This window comes from Lutjanus erythropterus, chromosome 20 (genome assembly GCF_056507025.1).
Source record: "Lutjanus erythropterus isolate fLutEry1 chromosome 20, fLutEry1.hap2, whole genome shotgun sequence".
NCBI lineage: Eukaryota > Metazoa > Chordata > Actinopteri > Lutjaniformes > Lutjanidae > Lutjanus > Lutjanus erythropterus.
Window position 1 is genome coordinate 7,471,195 of NC_139336.1, and position 21,147 is coordinate 7,492,341.

Below are 21,147 nucleotides of genomic sequence, written 5' to 3' on the forward strand. Positions count from 1 at the left end.
GGCGACTCTTCTGTACAGACATATACTGTTAATTTATAATGCTTCACCCTTTAATCAAACAACTTACCATTCACACAGACATGCAGGGAACTCCAAGTTTTAGATGACTGTGGTTCATATTTTAAAGGAGCTGGTGAAGTAAACACTCCGGTGACCTGAGAGAGTGCATTGTTGTTTTTTGCACAATAACATGACAGAACCGGACGTTCCACATTTTTCTCTGGAGCTCCTGCTGCTGAAACTCAACTGATTTTAAACATCAGTGTCTGCTTACAGGTGTTGGGAAGTACTGCTGGGAAAAAAGTTGTGTCTAACCTTTAGTGGCTCCAGAGGGAGCTGCACAAAGGCTTATAAATATCCTCAGGCGATGTCACAAGTGGATTCAGTGTCAGTTTAGGCTGAAGACTTCTAATGAAAAAAAAAATGCAATAGCTGCCTTGCATTGTGGGTAATGTAGGCGTTGGTTTTAACGAGAAAGGAGAATGTGTGGAATGAAAAAGACAGTATCTATCTTGTTTGTTTCAATTGCAATGCTAAATTGGAGGTGTATTCTTTTAAAGTGACAAAAACAACAACAAACAGCAGGAATGTAAGGAACTGTTGGGGAAATAATCACTGAGTTCTATTTTCTTTTGACTATTTTTTTCCCTTTCAGAGTTTGTCCCTTCCCTGTGTGGTTTCAAGGAAATAACTAATCTAAACTTAACTAAATTCAACAAAAACTTAAAGTGGCTTCAAGGTGCTTTGTTAATTTTGGAGCCCCCTGTGAGCAAAAGCGGTAGTTTTTCCATTGTGATAACCACGAAATATAGCACCAAAATAAATTAGTCTGAGTAAAAATCTGCCTGACTGATGCACTTCCTACTGTAACTTTGCCGGTGAAAATGTAAATGTGATCGGCTCTTCTGGTCTGCATGCCATAAATTGTTTTATCTGATTTCAAGGAGAATCTGATCCCAGTGGTAGACATTAAGAGTAACCCCACAGAAACAGCTGGTTTTCTTACTGATGGTCTCGTTTGCTCATGTAGATAAGTCATTCACAAACACTGGGTCGGGACCCAGAGATGGGTCTCAGGAGATTTTATTTGGGTCCCCAAATAAATAAAAAGATTATGGAAGAAATTTATTAGAATTTTAATTATGTTCTTAAAATTCAAAATGTTTTCTATCATTTTCTTGATAAGAGGAAATAAAACCAATGAGATGTCCTGTTAACGCAGCCTTAATGCATTTATTTCTCATTCATAAAGTATTTAAGTATATGTCTGCAATAACATGCATCAAGCCAATCAATCTGTCCATTATATTCACAACTGATTGATCAGTTGTTGGTGAAAAATGGTGAAAAATACTGACCTTGCAATAATTTTCCCCCTAATTGATTAGTCGTTTGGTCCATAAGATGTCAGAAAATGTTGATCAGTGTTTGTTGTTTTGTCCACAACTCAAAGATATTCAGTTTACTGCCAGAGAGGAGTAAAAACAAACTAAATATTCAGATTTAAGAATCTGAAATCATAGAATCTTAACTTTTTTGGTCTTTCAAAATGACTCAAACTTATTAATTAATTATGAAAATAGTTGGCATTTAATTTAATAATTCATTCATCTTTGCAGCTCCTGTCGAGATAATATAAGGTGATGCGGAAATGGAAGTCAAAACAGTGAGGAACATTAATTTATGCACAAATTAAGTCCTTGATGATGACTTATTAATGTCTATTGTGGATCGTGTCATGATGGTTTGTCATTCTCTGAAAGTGGGTCCCCAGTAGAAAAGTTTGGTAAACACTGACGTAGATCATATAGAGGCATCAGTATTAATTCAGACTGTTTCATAACCAGTTAAATATTCCTTGTACTACCTTTAACTAAATTAAAGTAGGATAAAATACAATAAAAATATATGGACTGAGTGGCTCCAAATATGTTATTAAAAGATTTTTATGCAAAGTCATAATCATACCATGAATTAAGAAGTCAGTGTAAATGTGAGAGAAAACTAAAAAGCCTGGGACACAAATATCTCAGTTATTAAGAATCAAAAATAATTTATATACGTACGAGATGAATGAAAACATACAGTACCTGTCCACCTTCAGACCCAAATAAGCAAGAACACAATCTTTCTTCATGAATCATAAGTTACTCAGGACAAAATTGAGGTTTTGACTGCACTGTGTTGTGAAACAGTGCTGTAGGTTACAGTTTGTACAGCTGTAATTTTCAGAAATTACATCTGCTAAACTCTGAACTGTTGTTGATGTCAGTAAGGAAACATGAAGGTAACTGAAATGCCACAATCGTAACACCTTGTTTTATGTCTCCAGCTGTGAAATGAACAGACTGTCTGAGGGTTGAACACATCCTGCAGGAATGTGTTTATTTTTTGGTTTTTTTTCACACTGTTATCTTGGAGGAGGCCCTCTCCCACGGCCTCGGCCCGGTCCTCCACCCGGACCCGGCCCTCCTCCGGGTCCTCTTGGCCCGGGCGGCCGGCTCACTGGCCCTCGAGCATTGGGGTTGGGCGACGCCAGAGCCACGTCCTTCTGCAGGTTAACGCCTTTACCGGCTGACCCGGGCTTCGTCTTGGTTGGCTTTGCTTCTGGCTCCGGTGGCTTTTCTGTTCAGACAGAGAAGAATCAGCCAAGTCTCCAGATTTATAATCACAATTCACAACTTTGATATTTTCAGTGAATGCATGGCATCAGAGCTGTTTTACACATATTAATGTATGATATCCAGAGGGGATGCAATTGTTATATCATGGTACAGGGGAAAACCTTGGAATACACTGATTTAATACTTCTTTACAATTTAAAAAATATAAGATTTCACTTCATGTGTCTACACACAGCAACCAGCCATCAGGAGTTTACTGACCAGGCTCTGGAGGAGCAGGAGGGATGAGGGATTTGTTTGGCAGCAGGTCCTCCAGGTCTTTCATGACCTGATTGGTGCTGTCCGTGTTGTTCCTCCGGTTCTTTTCCTCATCCCGAGCCTGGACAGACAGAGAGAGAGAGAGAGAAAGGAGGTAGACAAGATGAAGGGGGAAAAAATCTCATAAAAACACAAACAGCAAACTCAACAATGTGTTGGTTCATCTCTCAATACTTTTTGTCTCCTCAGTCAATGGCTCTCACCCCCAAGCGCTATTGTCCCCACTGAAGACGTAACAGGTCACAAATACTGGGCCTCATTCACCAACACCTTTGTTAAGTTTTTTTCTTAAATTTATTCTTAAGAAAGGTCCTAAGAAAAGTCTAAATCTGAATCATGAAGGTGTTCTTAAACTGCAGTATTGTTCGTATCTATGTTCTTATAATGATGAATGTGAATGGGAGAAAAATCAAGAATTCTCAAAAAAAATCTAAAGACAGTGGAGCCCTGTCAGTGCTTTTATCCCATCAGCCATCTCAGAATCAAGAAGGTATTTTTTTTTTTCAGAATTAATCCAATGGTACACTTTATCTTAAAACTGTAGCTGCAAGGCCAAAGGCAGACGATTATTTTAGTGAATACGTGCTTTCTTCTTCAACATGTCCATGTGTTTACAAAGAGTTACCAAAGAGCTTAGATGGAATTTAAATTTTAAACATTTGCTTTTGCAGAATTGACCGATCATTGCACAATTTAAAAAACCAAAAGGGTCACAACAATTGTTCTTTTTTTAAATAATTTATGTACAGGCGAACTCCCTGGTCCCATTCAACCATCCCACCTCTGATCTCAGATGCTGTGCTTAAGATATGCACTGAAACATGTTTAATTGTTTGGTGATGTGCTTCTTTCTTGACATCATTTGCAAGCTATAAATAATCACACTATAAAGTAAAAGAAATTATTTCTTTTAAAACACCATAATGCTTTTTTTAAAATATTGAAAGTTACTGAAAATATTCTAAATGATACTTTGTGTAATCAATGGTTTTGCACAAACAAACAAATATGTCTGTAAGTGTTTTTGTGTTTTTGTTCTTACCTAAGAACAAATCCCACATAAGTAAATATTGATGAATGCCAAAGTCTTGAGTGGGATTTAAGAAGAAATTTCTTCTTAAGAACACTTGGTGAATGAGACCCATTGAGTTTAAAAAGAGTCAGTCATTTCCTAAAACAGCTGGGCACTGGAGTTTAAGTAAACAGGACTAAATAGCAAATTTGTTGGGGACTATTTTACGTTGTGGATTAATACACATTTGGTATTCTATGAGTACCGACAGCAGGAGGGTGAGTATGTGTTTTTAATAGTTTTTGGACAACAATGAAGCAATGAGGCGGAATGAGATATATCAGACTTAAAATATACAGCCAACACTTAATAGTTGGGTTAGTTAGTTTTCTGTTTCGGACTTTGCATGTTTTTTTGTGTGATTTTTATCTGTGGGTAAATGTTAAACATGGTAGCCATTCTAGCGTGTAGCTCAACTGTGAGCCACACCAAGTATTTTGGCTAAATTATTCTGTCATTTCAGCAGTCTGTATTTCTGTGGCTGCACCTCGGTGCTGAACAGACTGCATCATGTATATTACTTTTACATCCATTCATCACTTACCATCTGCATCTTCTTCTTCAGCTCCATGTTGGAGTTTTTGTAGGCCTCAGACACTGAGTTCAGATAGTAGATCGCCAGTCTGCAGAGGAGAACGACGGGGTTTGTCATTTTTTGGTAGATGCAAAGGCAACATGGGAAGTTTTGCAGCCTTTTAAGACACTCCCTACTACATCATCAACAGCAATTCCCCTGTATGATCACATTCAATAATTCAATTCAATAATAATTTAAATGAGATCAAATTTAGGTTCAAAGCCTTCAGTGTGTGTGTGTGTGTGTGCGTGTGTGCATGATATCTGCTGTGTCTCCTCTTCACTCACACCATGAGCAGTACAGCTGGTATGATGAGTCCTGGATTGGCTGCGTAGCTGAAGAGCGTCCCCATGAAGGCTGGCAGGTCCAGGTCAATGGTCTCCATGATCACATCAAACATCTTCGTCTTCCCACTGCAAACATCAATACGCTCAATGTGTGTGTAAGAGTATGTGTGTGCACATTTCTGACTCAATAATTTGTTATGTCTGAGTTTTTATGTGTTGTTACCTGAAGGGCCCGCAGTCAAACGAGGGCGGCAGCGTCATGATGGTGTAGACGACCGGTAACAGACTGAGGAAGAGGATGAGGAGCAGCAGACCCATGTAGAAGTTGTTGGACTTGGAGGCCTTGAAGACTCTCTCGTGGGGGACGTTGGTGGCCATCACAGCCCAGCACTGATAGTACATGGAGCTGAGGAGGCGGAGCACGTTGATGCCGACCAGCCCAGGAGCATAAAACGCACCCATCCTGAAACACACCAGAGCATGACGTGTAATGTGATCAACTGAGGATTCAATTTGAAAGATTTTCTTTCACTCACTCTTAGAAAATGTTGGTCAAATTAGTGACAAAATTATCACACAAGAATTTTGGGAAAAAAGTAAAAAGAAGAAAGAACAGAGAAATGAAAGGATAAAATATAATAACTGTAAAATATCATCACTTAATATCACCATATTTTAACTTTTTTTCATATAATTGCTATTATTCACCCTTTATGTCTGTCTGTGGGTTTTACAAATATTTAATTGTTGAAAAGTACTAAAAAGGGTGTCTAACACCCTGTTTTCTTTTAATTTCTTGAAAAGAAACAGTATTGGATAGTTTCTGCCTCAATATTCAACAATTATATGCGCAATTAACACTAACAATTAAATGCACAACCTTGTTTTGTAGGGTGGCATGATAAGTTAAAAATATTTCATAATATCTGCTGTAACTGCACAAAGGCAAAGGCGTAGAGCTATACGTATGACATTTTAACAAGGTATATGAACTTACTTATCAGAAAACATATCAGACACAATTTATTACTTCCTTCAGAGCATTTTATATTGTTTAAAATATGACTAGAGGTGAACTTTCAATGCAACAAAAATGACATGATGAATTCCAATAATGACAACTCTCATTCTCATGACATAAGAGTATGATACAATGTAATGCAACTTGTATGAAATAATCATGATGAAAAATGATCATAACAACTGTGTATTGTAACAGAATAATGTGATGCAAATAGCATAGCATTGCATGATGTAACATAATATGATGTAACCTATTAGAGCATGTAACATATAGCTGGTGATGATCATTCAAAGTGCTGTTTATAATGCACACATCCTTCACTCCACTGCAACCTGACACCCAAACACTGGCAGTATCACTGATACTGATATTGTCTACACACTCAGTGATACTGGATATGCATGCAATGACACAACTCATGCATGTAAAGCATAAAAATAGTCGTACCAGATCATCCCTTGATTGAAGACCAACCCAAGCACATTACCACTGATGTCAAACTCTCCATATGACGGCTAAAAGTGAACAGAGACAAAAATTATTTGCTATTTGATAAAGCTTTATTAGCTTTATTAAAGCTCAATTTCCTACAATGACAAGTCAGATGTCTGCTGTGAGAAGGCCTGTAGGTGAGTGTGAAAGACAACAGCACACACAGAAATGGAGGAGCTACTCAGACAGAAAGAAGTTCACTACTTACTGAGCTACTGACTGTTCTCCAGACACATCCCAAGTAAAGCATTTAAATTACATTTGAACCACAACATGTTCAGCTGGCAGACTTACAAATCCAGCCTCCAGGTCCCAGCACCAGCAGTAGTTGAGGAAGCGAACGATGACGGCTCGGGCAAAGTCACCAATCAGGATGGTCAGGTAGGACACCTGGATGTCCGACACCGTCAGCTTCACAAACTCCTGAAACAACACAGATTCGGGGAAAGTGAAAAGGGGACATAAAGTTTTGTTACCCAGCAGTACATCACTCATGTTACCTGCCTTTCGTGACTGTAAAATTGAGACTTAATTTTACACCAAAAGAAAATCACTGAATTTTAATCAGTGTGTATTTTCATTACTATGCCGACGGCGGTCTCCCAGCAGGGTCCTCTGATGACATCAGCAGGGTTCATGGGGGGTGGGGTGGCCTCGGTGTCGTTGACCAGACGTGAGTAGTTGGCGTAGTACTCCTTCATGGCCCAGATGGAGGCATTCTTGATGGACTCCTCCTCTTCCAGCTGCAAGTTACAAAGAAGTGAATCAGTCACAAGTTTCTCTTCAGCATACAGAAAACACCAAAAGTAGAAATTAAGTCCCACCCCCTTTATGCTTTGTGCTCCAATGACAGTTAAGCAAGCTTGGAACCCCAGTCAACTACAATGTTATGTACTATTCTTATCTATTTTGAAAAGAAAACCACATTTCGAAGAGTTGGAAGGGCTGTAGGTTAAAAGATGTTCCTGGGGGGGCTGTTAAAGTGACCTAACCTTAAGCGCCACCATAACTTTACCCTTACCTTAATCAAAATCTTCACCCTAAAATTTCATGATTTACACTACATGGGATTGCATTTTGTTCCCAGAAGGTGGGCAAATCCCCACAATGTGAGTGTGTAAACGCAATTATGTCCCCACAACATGAGTAACACATGTCCACACACACTCCCACAAACACTGCTGCCATACCTTGGTGTTGACCTCGTCAAACAGGGCGAAAAGAAAGGTGTAGAGGTTTCCCAGGAAGAGGGCGAAGATGCGCCCGAGCTGCCACTTGAGGGCGATTCGAGGATGGTAGTTCTCCAGCTCAGCGATGGTCTCAAACAGAGGAGGACACACCAGACCCAGCAGAGACATGATGATCTCCAACTGTTCAAAACAGCCAAGATCACCAGTAACATCTTCAATTAAAATAACCATTTCAATATGAACAAACCAGACAACACAATTTCAGGTCTATTTTTGTCTTTATATGTGTGTTTTCATATAATTTCTTAATTTCTTACTGTGTCAGATTTTTCTGCTGATCTTTATTCACTTAAATTTGGAACCTGTTGATGTTCTTTAAAGGCACAGTGTGTAAGATTTACAGTGATCTACTGGCAGCGTATGGCAGAATTGGAATATAACATTTTTATATTTTCATTAGTGCATAATCATCTAAAAATAACAATTGCTGTCTTTTCATTATCTTAGAATGAATCATATCTACAGAGTTGCACTGCCATGTTTCTACAGAAGCCCAGTGTGGACAAATCAAACTTTAGCTCTAGATGGGGATTTTCACATTTTGTTTGAAAGTGTTTGCAATCTGCAAGCTCACCAGAGATTTTTCATTTAAATTTGGAAACCGATAATGTTCTTTTAAAGTTCTGTTAGTAGTATTTAGCATCCTGTGGTGCACACTTAGTACTTGTATTACCTGTACTTGTATGTATTGTTTGTAGGCATTTACAATTTAGATTTGTTGTCAACCTTTACAATTTACAGGTGACCACGTTGCATGTGGTCATAGTATGATTATAGTAGCTGGCTTGTTTTGTTGAAAAGGTGAGTCCTTTCATATTTACCTTTGTTTAGTGTCCTTTAAACCTGTTTGCAGGACTGGTGATAGCAGCACCAGCAGTATTTCATTAAGAACCAGGTGAGCATCATTACCTCGTTCTTCTCGTACCAGCTGAGGTCGTCCCTGGTGGCGAATTCCTGAGACCTCTTCACCACGAAGTAGATGAGGTATCCGCTGCCGCCGAGGCTGCACAAGATCAGTACGTTAGCCAGGACTCTGAGGAACCTCCGCAGGTGGATGTTCTCATCCTTCTGGTTCTCCTGCTCGTCCACGATGGACTCCTGGTTTTGTCAAAACAGTAACAGAAAGGAGAACTTGATGATCGGGTCACTGGGTGCATCAGCACATAGTGCAGCAGTGAAATCTGCCAGCAGAACTAGAGTTGTACTAAGAAATACAGTACATATGTGTATGTGTTTCTTGTAAAACTGTTGCCATAGTTACCTTGAAGCTGGTGGTGATGGAGGCATACTTGTTGTCAGCTGTCTCTGCGTTGCCGATGAGGTAATCCCAGCTGGTGAACATCTTCCAGGCAAATGTGAACTCTCCTTCCTCTCCATCTCCACCACCGACGTCAGCGTTCTTAGCCATGCTGAAAAAACAAAACAGCCTTCTTTATGGGCTTGTAGGCAAAAAAAACCCCCTGTACAATCAATCGTGATATTTGCATCTCTAACCATTGTTTTATCTTGATGTCTTTAAGTTCCATTATCCCTGTCTTGTTTTATTTTGTTACATTTTTTAACTGCTGCAGACTCACGTGCGGATCACGACCATCAGGCTGTAGCCGAAGGTGCCGATCCCGACCATGAGGTAGGACAGAGGCAGCCTGAACTTGAGCAAGCCGATGGTTCTCTGGTTGTTGTAATACCCATAGAACAGGACTGAATATTTACAGTAGCCCTAAGAAAAGAAGAGGTGCCATTATTATTTAATTTATTCCTTTCATCACCCATCTTCCTTTAGTATTTGTGCAACATAGTTTGCTGCTAGATCTCACAGAAGGTTTGAGTTGAATAAAGGTCAAAAAAAAAGAAAAAATGTTTGTTTCTTTTATTCCATACGTGACAGTACCTTATGTCTCACTTGCACTTGCAAAGCTGCAGTATTGGCACTATTACATCTTTATCATTTTGGTTGAGATAACTCATTTTTACCACTGCAGTTATCTCATTAATCCCCAGCAAAACTCAAATCTCTGCAAGAATTAGTAACAACAACATTAGCAACAAACCTGCCACCAGGTCAACGTTAGCTACTCTTAGCATGAACTATGAACTTATAAACACTGAATTAAACTACTTTTGGGCTGTGAGTGAAGCAAGAACACAGGGACAGCTTCATCTGTGTAACTAATGTCTGCTTCAAATCCATAAATCTTAACCATCACTCCCATTACAGGTAAACTGCACCATATTATGTAGCTCCTGATCTGATTTAAAGGAAACAATACAATATGTATATTTCATATGTAGTTACCCTTAATTAAAGTAATGCCAATTAACTCAATAAATGTGAGAGAAAATAAATTAATCTACAAATAAATCTTCATGAAAATAAATCCCATCTAACAACATTATATAGAAGGGCTTTTTAAAAAAAAAAAAAAAAATGTCTGTGAGTGCCCTATTGTATTATTTTCTTTTAAACTGTCTGAATACAAATGATCTAGCACGTAAGTAGCCATTCACAGCAACTCTGTACAAATAGTTGCTGAAATTGACAAGGCAAACAGCTAGAGAGAAGACGCAAAACTCAGATTTGTCTTACAGTATTTTCTTAAACAAAAGGTTTGCAAACACTTCAGAATTAAACATTCATTCAGATTTTCTCAGATTTAATCCTTTTTATGTGACTTTGTTGATGGTCTTAAATTATTATAGTATGTAAAGCACACTCTTTTCACACTTTTTCCAAATCACAAAGCTGATGTGATCTGTTTTCCTCCTGATTATTTTTTAATCTGTGCACCACAACAGCCAGGGGGAGTTTTTTTTATTTATTTATTTTAATTTGCTTTGATTTCTCTTGTTGGTTACAAAAGTACACTTCATGAGACCTGAAAATATTATTATATAAGTCGTGTGAACTGATTTTCTTTATTCTTTGACTCTTTGCAGTGTCATTTAAAAAAATGTATGCATTCAAATCACTGAGAGCTGGACATATTTATATACATGACACAATAAAAATCATTATCATATATGAGACTCACATTGAAGTCCATGAGGACGGAGTAGTCCTGAGCGGTGTCCTGCTCTGCTCTGGGAACAGTCTTCCTGGGTATAGATCCATAGGGAAGCCCCATCAGAACCTGGAAAATTAAAATAAATGAAGTAACATTTTATTTAATGAAGCTTTCCTCTTGCTAAAGCTCTGGAACAAACCTGCCCATGAAAATAAAGCTGGAAGAGTCTCCTATGAACTCTTCTTATAAACCTGATTTTACTTGATTTACCTGTTTTCTGGATTTTTGCTCATTTTTATTTTGACTTGCAATAATTTTTTATGCTACAAAAATAATAATAAATAGTTCAGTCTCTTTTAACTCTGTGTTTAATGCTTTGCTTTTGAAAAGGTCAGTATGACTAGATTATATGACAGATTTTTAATTCAGAAACAGGGCTACATCATTTCACCTCAGGGATGACCACCAGTCCAAAAGTGAAACCAAACAGGACCAGGTTCATGCCGTACATCCAGCGCAGGAAGATAAAGTAAGACGCCACAGATGACCCAAAGTGACCTGAGGACATTGGGATTTTTAGATTCAGCATCTGTCCACTAGGAGTCGCTGTTCAGCTGATAAACACAACAAAACTTACTTTCCACCTCTTTGATCTTCCTCTCCCAGGGAATACAGGCTGTTCTGAAATTCTCAAAATCCCTCTGGAACTTGATCCATTTCTGGGATTTAAAAAAATGAAAAAGATTGAAAATTATAGAAGGAAAACACTTCAGATAACATTACACTGACTCACATTATTTTCCAGGTGACTTACTCTAACCTAAACCTAAACCCAAACCCAACTTAACCCAGACCTCGACCCAAGTCTTCACCCTAAAATTTAATGATTTCATTATGGGGACAGACGGTCCCCACAAGGAAGGTAAGTCCCCACAACATGACAGCGTAAACAAATATCTCCACACAAGGAGTAGTACACCCTCCCATACACATGCACACACAAGCAAAAAGCAAAGATAGAAAGTTTAAATTTTGTGCCTAACCTTTGTCATCATCACTTTGTAGGCGTACCACTTCCTGCCCTTTCCTTTGCCCAAAGCTCCTTCAAACTTATCCACAAATTGTTGAGCCTCCCTGTGAAGGAACAAGGTCACATGTGTTAAAAATATCCATTAAAATGAGCAGAGTTTATGCTTTTCCACAGTGATTTATGTAAATCTATTCACAATAAGATGATGATAAAACAGCCTGATGAAGACAAATGTTAACTCTGGGTGAAGTTTTCAGATGAACCGAAATATTTTACAACTGCATGTTTTCTATGCAAGTACATACTTATAGTTTCTGGTGAAAATTAAGGTAAATTAAAATTAAAAGCAGAAGTGTTGTGTTGATTTCCGCTTTAAATATATGTGTCTGTGACTCTGGGTTGAGGAGAAAAACTTGTATGGACTGGTGTAAGAGATTACTTCAGGTGCGTGAGCCTCCGCTTCATCCTCCACGGCTTGTTCCTGATGTTAGCGATCAGTTTCTTCTTCTCTTCCACCTCCTCCATCAGCCGGGCCATCTCTCCCTCTGACATGGACTCCTCCTCCTCATCATCGGAGTTCGAGTTAGAATCAGAGGAGCTGGAAGAGGAAAGACAGATGGGGATGGGAGGGAGTGAGATGGTCAAAGGGCTAACATGTACCCCAGAGAATGAATACTAATGGTTTTGGTAGCCCTCCCTTTAAGACCTGTCCATTAAGACAAAGTTCCCACTTTTCTTGTTTGACAGAGGATGAACCCTTTGCATTTTGAACAGTCCATCACCTTTCCTGTAGCACCACCGTCAGTACAAAATGTCAGTTTTGCAAACCAGATACCTCATGATCTAAAATGTAGATTGTCATGAAATTTGCTAAACACATTCATCCAGTCCAGAGGACAAAGCAGAAGTCAGTCAGAAGTCATTGTTTTGTAAGTCACAAGTATGTCTCAAGTCTTTGCTCTTAAGACACACACAAAGACAGACAGATAGAGCCTTGGTTTACCATTGTTTGTGCAACTTCAAATGCCAAACAAAGTTAGAAGTTGTTGCGTCTCTATCTGTAATAGTAAGCATGGAGGAGATCATGCAATTGCTTGTGCATGTGCATGCATGTGTGAGCAGCAGAACCGCAGCTTGTCCACAACTAATCTTGCACACTATTGGACCCATCAATCAATTTTTTTGGTGCACATTCATGACTGTTTGCTGAAGAACTGTGATCTGTGATTTTTGAAGAACCTTGCAAGTTTTTTTGCCTCTGCACTTGCAACAGACATGAGCAGAGGCATTATACTCTTGGGTCATCCTATTCTTATGAACGCAATATCTCAAGAACACCCAGAGGGAACGTCTTCAAATTTGGTATAAATGAGCACTTGGACTTAAGTCAGAGATCAAGGTCACTGTGACCTCATGTCCATCCCATTCTTATGAATGAGATTCCTCAGTAACACTTGGAGGAAATGTCTTCAAACTTGGTATAAACGTCCATGTGGACTCAAGGATGAACTGCTGAGATTTTGGTGGTCAAAAGTCAAAGATCAGTGTGATCCTCAAGAAGTGATTAATAATGTTTAGTAGGATACTAGCAGTGCTGGAGAGTAGCTTCTTACATGTAAGTGGTTACATGTAAGTAGTTACAAAAATGTAATTGTAATCTGTTACAGTTAAAAAAAAGTAATTATACCAAAGTTACTGATCAGATTGTTGGTGTTTATAAAGAGGTTACATCCAATATTGTTTTCAGTTGCCCAGCAGAGATCTGAAGTCTACTGAGTGACCTCTGGTATAATTTTTTCCAACTGGAGATCAGAAACTAACGTTAGTTCTTCATGTTTTTCTCCAGCAACTTTACTGGATGCTGTCAGATTGGCTCAAACAAAGTGAAGAATTAAGTGTTGACTTACTGGGAATGAATAGTGTTAACAAAGAAATGAAGGGAAATGAAATGATTCATGGCACACTTTTTAAACAACATAGTTATCAATCTTTGAGCTTGGGGGAAGGTATCACATATTTTCAAGTCAAAGCCTCAAGTCCAAGTAAAGTAACGAATCATTGATTTGCAAGTCATTTTGGATTTAGTCAGATCAAGTTTTGTGACTCAAGTCTGTCTTGAGGACAAGTCATATGACTTGAGTCAAACCTTCTGATGTTCAGTATTGATTTTTCATCATGACTCAGCAACAGATCACAGGACAGTTTTTGGATCTTGATTGAAAGAGCAATGTCAGAATATAGACTTAAGGGTGGTTTTACTTTCTCTGACCAACCTGTCACCCTTCTTCTTCTTCTTCTTCTTGTCCTTGTCATCGTCCTTGTCTTTTCCTTTGTCCTTTCCTTTAGCATCCCCTTTCTTACCCTTACTGTCCTCTTCATCCTTCCCTCCTTTCTTTCCTCCTCCCTTCTTCCCCTTCTTTCCTTTCCCGTTGTCGCTGTCCTCCTCATCGCTGTCCTCGGTTTTGCCTCCTTTCTTCTTATTGGCTGCTCCTCCTCGCTTCCTCTTGGGAGCTTCGTCCTCACTCTCATCCTCATCGTCATCGCCACCCCCACGTTTCTTGGCGGGCTTCTTCTTGTTCGCCCCCCTGCGTCTAGCGGGAGCTTCATCCTCCTCCTCATCCTCATCTTCGTCCTCACTGGCGGGTTTTTTCCCCCGGCCTCTTCCTTTCGCACCTCCTCTTCCACCTGCCTGCCTCCTGTTTGCTCTCCTCTGGGTGGCACCATCTACATTAAAACCAAATAAATCACACAAAATATTGCATTATTAGATAAGACTCTAGAGTATAATTCTGTTTGAATCAGTTCCATGATATGTTGTTTTATCCACTCACCATCACTTTCACTCAAATCTGCGTCTATGTCTATTCCAACTGAGGAAGAACACAAAAAACAACACAATCAAATGTCAACCAGATCAGCAAAGCATGAGCATTTATCAGTTAGCAAATTCAGAGCGATAAAAAACATCAGTGTGATCATTATCAGTCTGAAAACTATCAATATACAGCCAAGTGAAGTCAGCTGTTGTTTTGCAGAAAGTAGCATTGATAGATATTCATTTTCTTTCATTATTTATGGCCCTGGTGTTTGGTTCACTTTTTAAATTGCCTCTGTCAAGTGGACAAGTAGGAAAGTCTAAGTTAAGTCCCAAATCCTTAAATTGGAGTTTCAGGTCCTAAACAAGTCATAATGCCCTCTTCACCAAATGTAATGTCATTTTAACAACAGAGCCTGCACTTTTTCATGCTGCAACACATTTTTTGTCGATCTCACAGTTTTTCTGTGTCTCTGTTATGAAATTTTCCATTTGGATCTCAGCAACATAACATTAGTTCTTCATGGTTCCCTCCTGCAACTTGATTTGTTTACTGTCAGATTAGTTGAAATAAAATGGATCTGGAGAATAAAGAGTCGCCTTTCTGATAACAAATAGTGTTAATGTTAGTTGATTTAGTTGATTCATTAAACATTTTTTAAATAATATACTCTTTATTCTTCGGGCCAAAGGAGAAGGCATCAAGTATCCCAAGTCCAAGTCGAGTTGCCATTTCTGTTTTGATTTTATCAAGTTCAGTCTTAAGTCATAAGATTTGTGACCCGAGTCCCCACCTCTTGAATTAGTGGCATCTGGCAGCAAGTTTGCAGATTGCATACACTTGATCTCAACCTCCCCTTCCTAGCATGTAGGTATGCTATGGTGGCTGTAAATCTCACAAAAAATGCAAAGGCTAAACTGATTTGACCGTTTTAGGCTACTGTGGAAACATAATGGTGCAACATGGCGACCTCCGTAGAAGAGGACCCGCACCCTTTGTAGAAATAAATGGCTCATTCTAAGGATTCTTCTATTCAGGTGATTATACACAAATGAAAAAATACTTACATTACATTACATTTCTGCCATATTCTGGGATAATACTAAATAATCTGCTTTGCAAATGTTTTGAGGCCTCACAGAGTCACTAGCACGGCTGACCAGCCTTAACCTGGGTTAAGTAAGTATTGGCTTTCCAGTCGATACAGACACCCTTCAGAAGTAGCTGGAACTTGAATTTAGTATCATCTCCTGTGTAGAGCCCAAATTTAGTTCCAGGAATTCAGCCCAGTGGAAACAAAAACAGAACCAGTGACGATGGCTACACACTATGTTACACTTTATTAAGTTCCTGCTTGTGGAAAAGAGCCAAGAGTCACATGGTTTGAATTCTCACCTCTGGCATAGTATAATGTTTGTAAGAAGTCAGTGGTCATAGAAATAAAATGTTTTATTAAAAACAAAGTAAAGTACATCACAAATTATTCTAGAAGTTTTGAAAGAGGGAAACATATTTCTCTTCCTGCATCACACATCGGTCTGACCTGCACAGCTTATACCATTATAAACAATGAAAGAAACTGATTATTTTATCTTCAACTCACCTTCAGCCACTGAATCCACATCCCGTTTTCTCGGCATGATGAAAAACAAAAGCCGTCTGTCTGTCTCTGTGTCCTCTGCAGCGTTCGCCCAGTCTCCCCCCCGGCAGGTTGACTCTCCTCTACCTAGGCTTCCCGCCAGCACCCAACTCAGGTATCTGACAGTGCCGTCACTATGACGACTGCTGCATGTGACCCAGTCACCGAAAGGTGCTCTTGGATAGGCGCAGAAAATTCTGGAAACCAAAGGTGATCCAGTGTGGCTTATCAAGCCAAGAGGATGTGTTATTTCCTGGGAGCTGGACATTTATATTTTATTATTACTGCACAGATGTGGTGACATACAGCTGTGGGTCACATCAGTGGCTTGAATCAGGCCCACACTGGTTCTTAGATGTGAAAGCATTCAATGTGGCTCTATTTAGCTGGGCTTGAATATTGTGTCCTGTTTCATTTTTCCTAATAGCCAAAGGACCATAACATCTAAAGAGAGAGACACTCTCACTCCTCTTGTTATTGGAGACCACACACACAGGCAGGCATAAGAAGACCAGACGCTCTAAAGATTTAATGAAGGTTTGGGTTTCTCAATGCTAGGGTCATTAGGCAGACAGTAAATACCCTGAGATGACTTTGCAGCTGCAGTATCTTTTTGTTTTCTTGTTTTAAACAGTAATAACAGCAGGTCTGGAGTCAGCCAAGACCGACAGCAGCTACCTGTGTGTGCAGAGCTGGAAACCGTACAGATAAAAACACATTAGAGCCTCATTAAATAATACAGCAGAGCTCATTTTTCACATCCAAAATGATTCCATTACACGGTTGTCAGTTCAGTCATGGATCACACCTTTGTAGGTGGTGAACAGGTGAGTGTGCTGGAGTCTGCTGTAGTCCTGCCCACCTGGTCAGAGAATATGGACAAAAGTGGTCCCAAAGTGTTGCTAGAGATGATTGTGTTTTTGATAGTATGATTATTTTAAACTATTATCATGGACATTATACACATGTTTAAGTAAATGTGCAGGCATGTATGTCTTTAGCTGCCATTATGCCTCAGAAGTTCTTGTCCAATGGTTGAACAGCGTCATGGTCCAATGGTTCACAAGCAGTAGTTAGTGGGTGGAGGGTATTGTGTTCTGTGTTTCTTTGTACTTCCTTTTTTTTAAAAAAAAACTGCAACAGATTTTTTGGCTACTTTGAGGCAAAAATAATTATCTAGGAATAACTCCAGCCTCAATGGGGTAACCAACAGAGAAGACCATAAAACAATGAATCACGTATGAAATATAACTAGGGATGTGCCGATCCAATACTCTGTATCTCTCTATAGAGTATTGGATCCGTCTACTCTATAGCAACGTACGGCTCCAGAGCTACATGCAGCTCTTTAGCCCCTCTCCAATGGCTCCCTGTGACGGTTATTTATTTTATTTTTTTTTTTCATTTTCATTTAGCATTGTTGTTGGTCTATGAAAAAGTTAAGACAACTCAAAATTTCAAGGCAACGTACTGCAACAGACTTGTGAGCTTTGAGCCCAACTTACACTTATGTTCTGAGAAACTTTCACCAACTACCGATATTCTGTTGAGATAATTTAGTTTTCTTCTTTAGATAAACTTAAATCTTTAAGTTTTAGAACACTCCCAAAATGTATGTAAATTTAAATGTATTTCTATAGAGTAAATTTATTCAAGTGAAAGTAAATGTTAAAATTTTTAATTATTAAATAATTATTTTTATTTTCAATCAATATATTTCATTTCAGACACCAAAATAATGAAAAATCAGGTTCACCAAATTGTGAAATACACGTTTTTGTTTTTTAACTCAAAGATTCAAATTTAACTAAAGAGGAATAGTAAATTATCTCAACTAATGATTTAAAAAAAAAGTTTTAATATTTTGTCAACTAAAATGTGTCTTAACCCATGCCTATGGCTCTGTGCCTTTTCTTCTATATTTTGAAGGTTGGCTAGTCTTCTTGAGTCTCCATAAGCTACCTATGGATGCCAAAGTCTTCAGGGAAAAGAATGTAATAGTTGTTGCTCCAGACTGCTTTTTTTTTTCTTTTTTCTTTTTTTTTTTTGGGGGGGGGGGGGGGCTCTTGTAAAGGTTGGAGACCCTTGATCTAAACTATCATGTAAATTCTTAATAAAACAAGATGAGCATCATGTGTCACCCGAACAGTAGCTAGAACATGACTGAGACCTGTCAGTAGCGCTGTCACAATGTCAGCTGTGAGGGGTTAATTTAAAATCAAGGAAGGAAGCAAAAACAGTCAAGTACAATTTATGCCTTTATGAGCTTTATTCAAATTTCATGTTCAATACTTTAATGGCGCTAAAAGTTCTGTGTGTGAAAAAACACTATTGTATAACTGAGTCACGGTGTGGGCTGTGCATTTCATGTTTGTTTCAGTGTGAGAATGATGCTTTTAGATGGCTAGATTAAGCGAAGTGCATACAAACAAATGTATTATTAATGGCTTAGTTATTCAAGAGAGGGAAAATGATGGTATTGGATTGGTCTTGGATTTGGCAGATCCTCAAATTTGCAGGATCAGACTTTGAAAGGCATCTTTGAAAGGTATAATATGTAACATTTCTGTATTAAAAATGACTAAAAACAAATAGATCTTGTTACAGATTTTGCTGAGTCATGTACTTACATTATCCCAAACATTTTCAACTGTGTTCAAACCCACAGGAAGTCTTCCAGAGAAACGCCAGATGATGTGTCAGACAGTGAGGAAGGAAGTTGGCAAACATGAGTAAATGTGATGTGAGTAAAACTTGAACACATTACCTTATTTATGAACATGATATCATTCTGCATCACATTCAATACATTTTCATTTGTAATTTTGGTTGGTTAACAATGAAGATAACAACTCCCATGGTCCCACACTTCTTCACAACCTTAAAGTCTGTCTTTTGTTATTGGTTTGATGTCCACCTAAGCAGCAAAAATTACATGCATGCATTTAAGTTGATGTGCAGACTTTAGTTGTTGTTTTACTCAGAACCCAAAGATATTCAGTTTATTGTCAGAGAGGAGCAAAGAATTCAGGAAATACTCACATTTAAGAAGCTAAAATCAGTGAATTCTGGCTTTTAAAAAAAAAAAAAAAATACTCAAACCGATTGATAGATTATCAGAATTAATGCAATAATCAATTAATAATTGATTAATTGTTGCAGCTCTAGCAGTCAGTTGCATATTTACACATTTGTGTCTCGCTCGATGCCAACTACAGGAAAGTTCAAAAACCAGCCGAACTATCTTGCAGGAATTAACTTATTTTTTTTCTTCGAATCTGGACACATCTGTGGTCTTGACACGAATTTCCGAACACCTGCGTGTCTAAAACAGCATCACATGTTTCTAAATCAATATTTCATGTATGATCACCATGAAAGATGCATGAGCAATTAAAAGTTAATGGATCAGGTCTCTCAAATGCTGTAATATTACTGCACAACGGTGACAGGTCAATGAAGTGTGTGTGTGTGGGTGTGTGTGTGTGTGTATGTGTGGCACGAGGACTAAAAAACTTAAATGGTACTTTTAATCACAACTCTAAATGTTAATATTAGAATATAAGTCTATTAAAACTGTTTACATTTATGATTGTATTAATCACAATATCCAAACTGTGCTGACTGTGTGATGTTTCAGAGTTGATTTGAAATGACTCCTTTTAAATGTAAAATGTGATCTTTAGTGTTTAGCTTTTGGTTTTGTCTCCACGAGTTTCAGTTTCACACCATCTGCACAATATGATGAAGAACACATTCATGTTGGGTTGTTGTTCTAATGTTACGTTGTGTAATATAGGATTGTATATGTCTGTTATGCCACCTAGTGGCTATTTACTAAAAGAAACATTATATAGTTTAGGTTATTCTAACCTAAACTAGTGAAACATAACTGTGTATTGTGCATTTTTGTGAGAATATGTTTAATATATTCTTTATATTTCACTATGTTTTTCACAGTCACAGATAAAACACAACAGAAGATGTGAAAAGGTTCCAAATATGAACGATAATGAAAGTTAAAAATGGTATTAAGTAAGGGCCAATAATATTGTGAGTCTGTAAAATTATGCTCAGAAATAACGTGTGGTTGTTTGTAAACCTCTGAAAAAAAATCTCCCCATGAGAACATAACTTTGTGAATGTGTAAAAAAGATTAGCAGCTGTACAAAGCTGCCTTCATTTGTAAAAGCAGGGCGTAAATTCATACACTTCGATGTGTGTGTGGGTTTGTGTACACAGTGTCAAACACAATGTGGTACAGTAAAGTTTAGGACTGGGTATCAGTACCTTTTAAGGCGCGATTAAAAATAACCCAGAACCAGGGATTATCAAAACCTCTCCAGTAAAACAATACCTGAATTCAATCCTTTTGGTATCCAGATCTAGAGAAAAATTACTGTTTGTATGGTTTCTTTATAAAGCAGAACTTTCAAAAAAAAAAAAAAAAGGTATCAAATGTACTCCACTGATATTGGTGTCACTTTAAAGGTAGAGGGATGGGTACTGCTACTGTTTTAAACAATAAAATTACAGAGTGGATAATTTTATACACAGTTGTCTACTTTGCATCTAATGTTCACAAAAGCAGTTTTATTTCTTTCTTTGAGTAATTTTACTGTTGCTCATTTGTGCACGAATGACTGTTAGAATACAATTATCTGAGCCAATAATTAAAGCCTTTAACGGCCTTGTTTTGACTTCCTGGGAACAAATTTTCCATCCTTATACAAAATGTGCTGCTCAGTTTTACTTTTGTCTTCAGTCGTCTTATGATAAGCTAACTTAAAAGGACAGTTCACTCCAAAATTAAAAATTCTAATTGTTCATCTTACCCGTAGTGCTGTTTATCCATCTAGTTAGTTTTGGTGTGAGCTGCAGAGTTTTGGAGACATCGTCATCATTGTCTCTTTACTAGAAATCATGACCTGGTTACTCAAAATAATTCTCACACACCACATTGTGCGCAATTTCATGTTGGAACTACTTTCTTTCTACTGAAGTACACCCATC

General features: G+C 38.2%; 1 protein-coding gene across 2 annotated transcripts; it reads right to left on the bottom strand.

The window, feature by feature from the left end:
• Positions 1-197: 197 nt before the first annotated feature.
• tmc2a (transmembrane channel-like 2a) lies at positions 198-16,623 on the bottom strand. Of its 2 annotated transcripts, XM_084745616.1 has the most exons (20): positions 16,099-16,623; positions 14,511-14,549; positions 13,953-14,403; positions 12,119-12,277; positions 11,693-11,783; positions 11,287-11,368; positions 11,101-11,207; positions 10,677-10,775; positions 9,222-9,364; positions 8,906-9,053; positions 8,554-8,742; positions 7,585-7,764; positions 6,979-7,137; positions 6,689-6,817; positions 6,350-6,417; positions 5,102-5,341; positions 4,879-5,004; positions 4,559-4,637; positions 2,886-3,003; positions 198-2,625 (listed from the first exon to the last, which is right to left on the bottom strand). In XM_084745616.1, exons 1-20 carry the CDS (start codon positions 16,400-16,402, stop codon positions 2,411-2,413), a joined length of 3,126 nt encoding a protein of 1,041 aa, XP_084601742.1. In that variant the 5' UTR covers positions 16,403-16,623; the 3' UTR covers positions 198-2,410. The 2 variants fall into 2 exon arrangements, with proteins under 2 accessions (XP_084601742.1, XP_084601741.1); XM_084745615.1 differs by lacking the exons at positions 198-2,625; positions 2,886-3,003; positions 4,559-4,637; positions 6,350-6,417.
• Positions 16,624-21,147: the final 4,524 nt, after the last annotated feature.

What these genes read in the sequence shown, in the direction of transcription:
- tmc2a (XM_084745616.1), bottom strand. Translation starts at nt 16,402, where the DNA reads ATGTCCAGCTCCCAGGAAATAACACATCCTCTTGGCTTGATAAGCCAC. An exon ending in CGGAGGCTCACGCACCTGAA is followed by an intron (nt 11,784 to 12,118) that starts GTAATCTCTTAC and finishes GTTCCTTCACAG; the next exon opens with GGAGGCTCAACAATTTGTGG. An exon ending in TTGACGAGGTCAACACCAAG is followed by an intron (nt 7,138 to 7,584) that starts GTATGGCAGCAG and finishes TGTAACTTGCAG; the next exon opens with CTGGAAGAGGAGGAGTCCAT.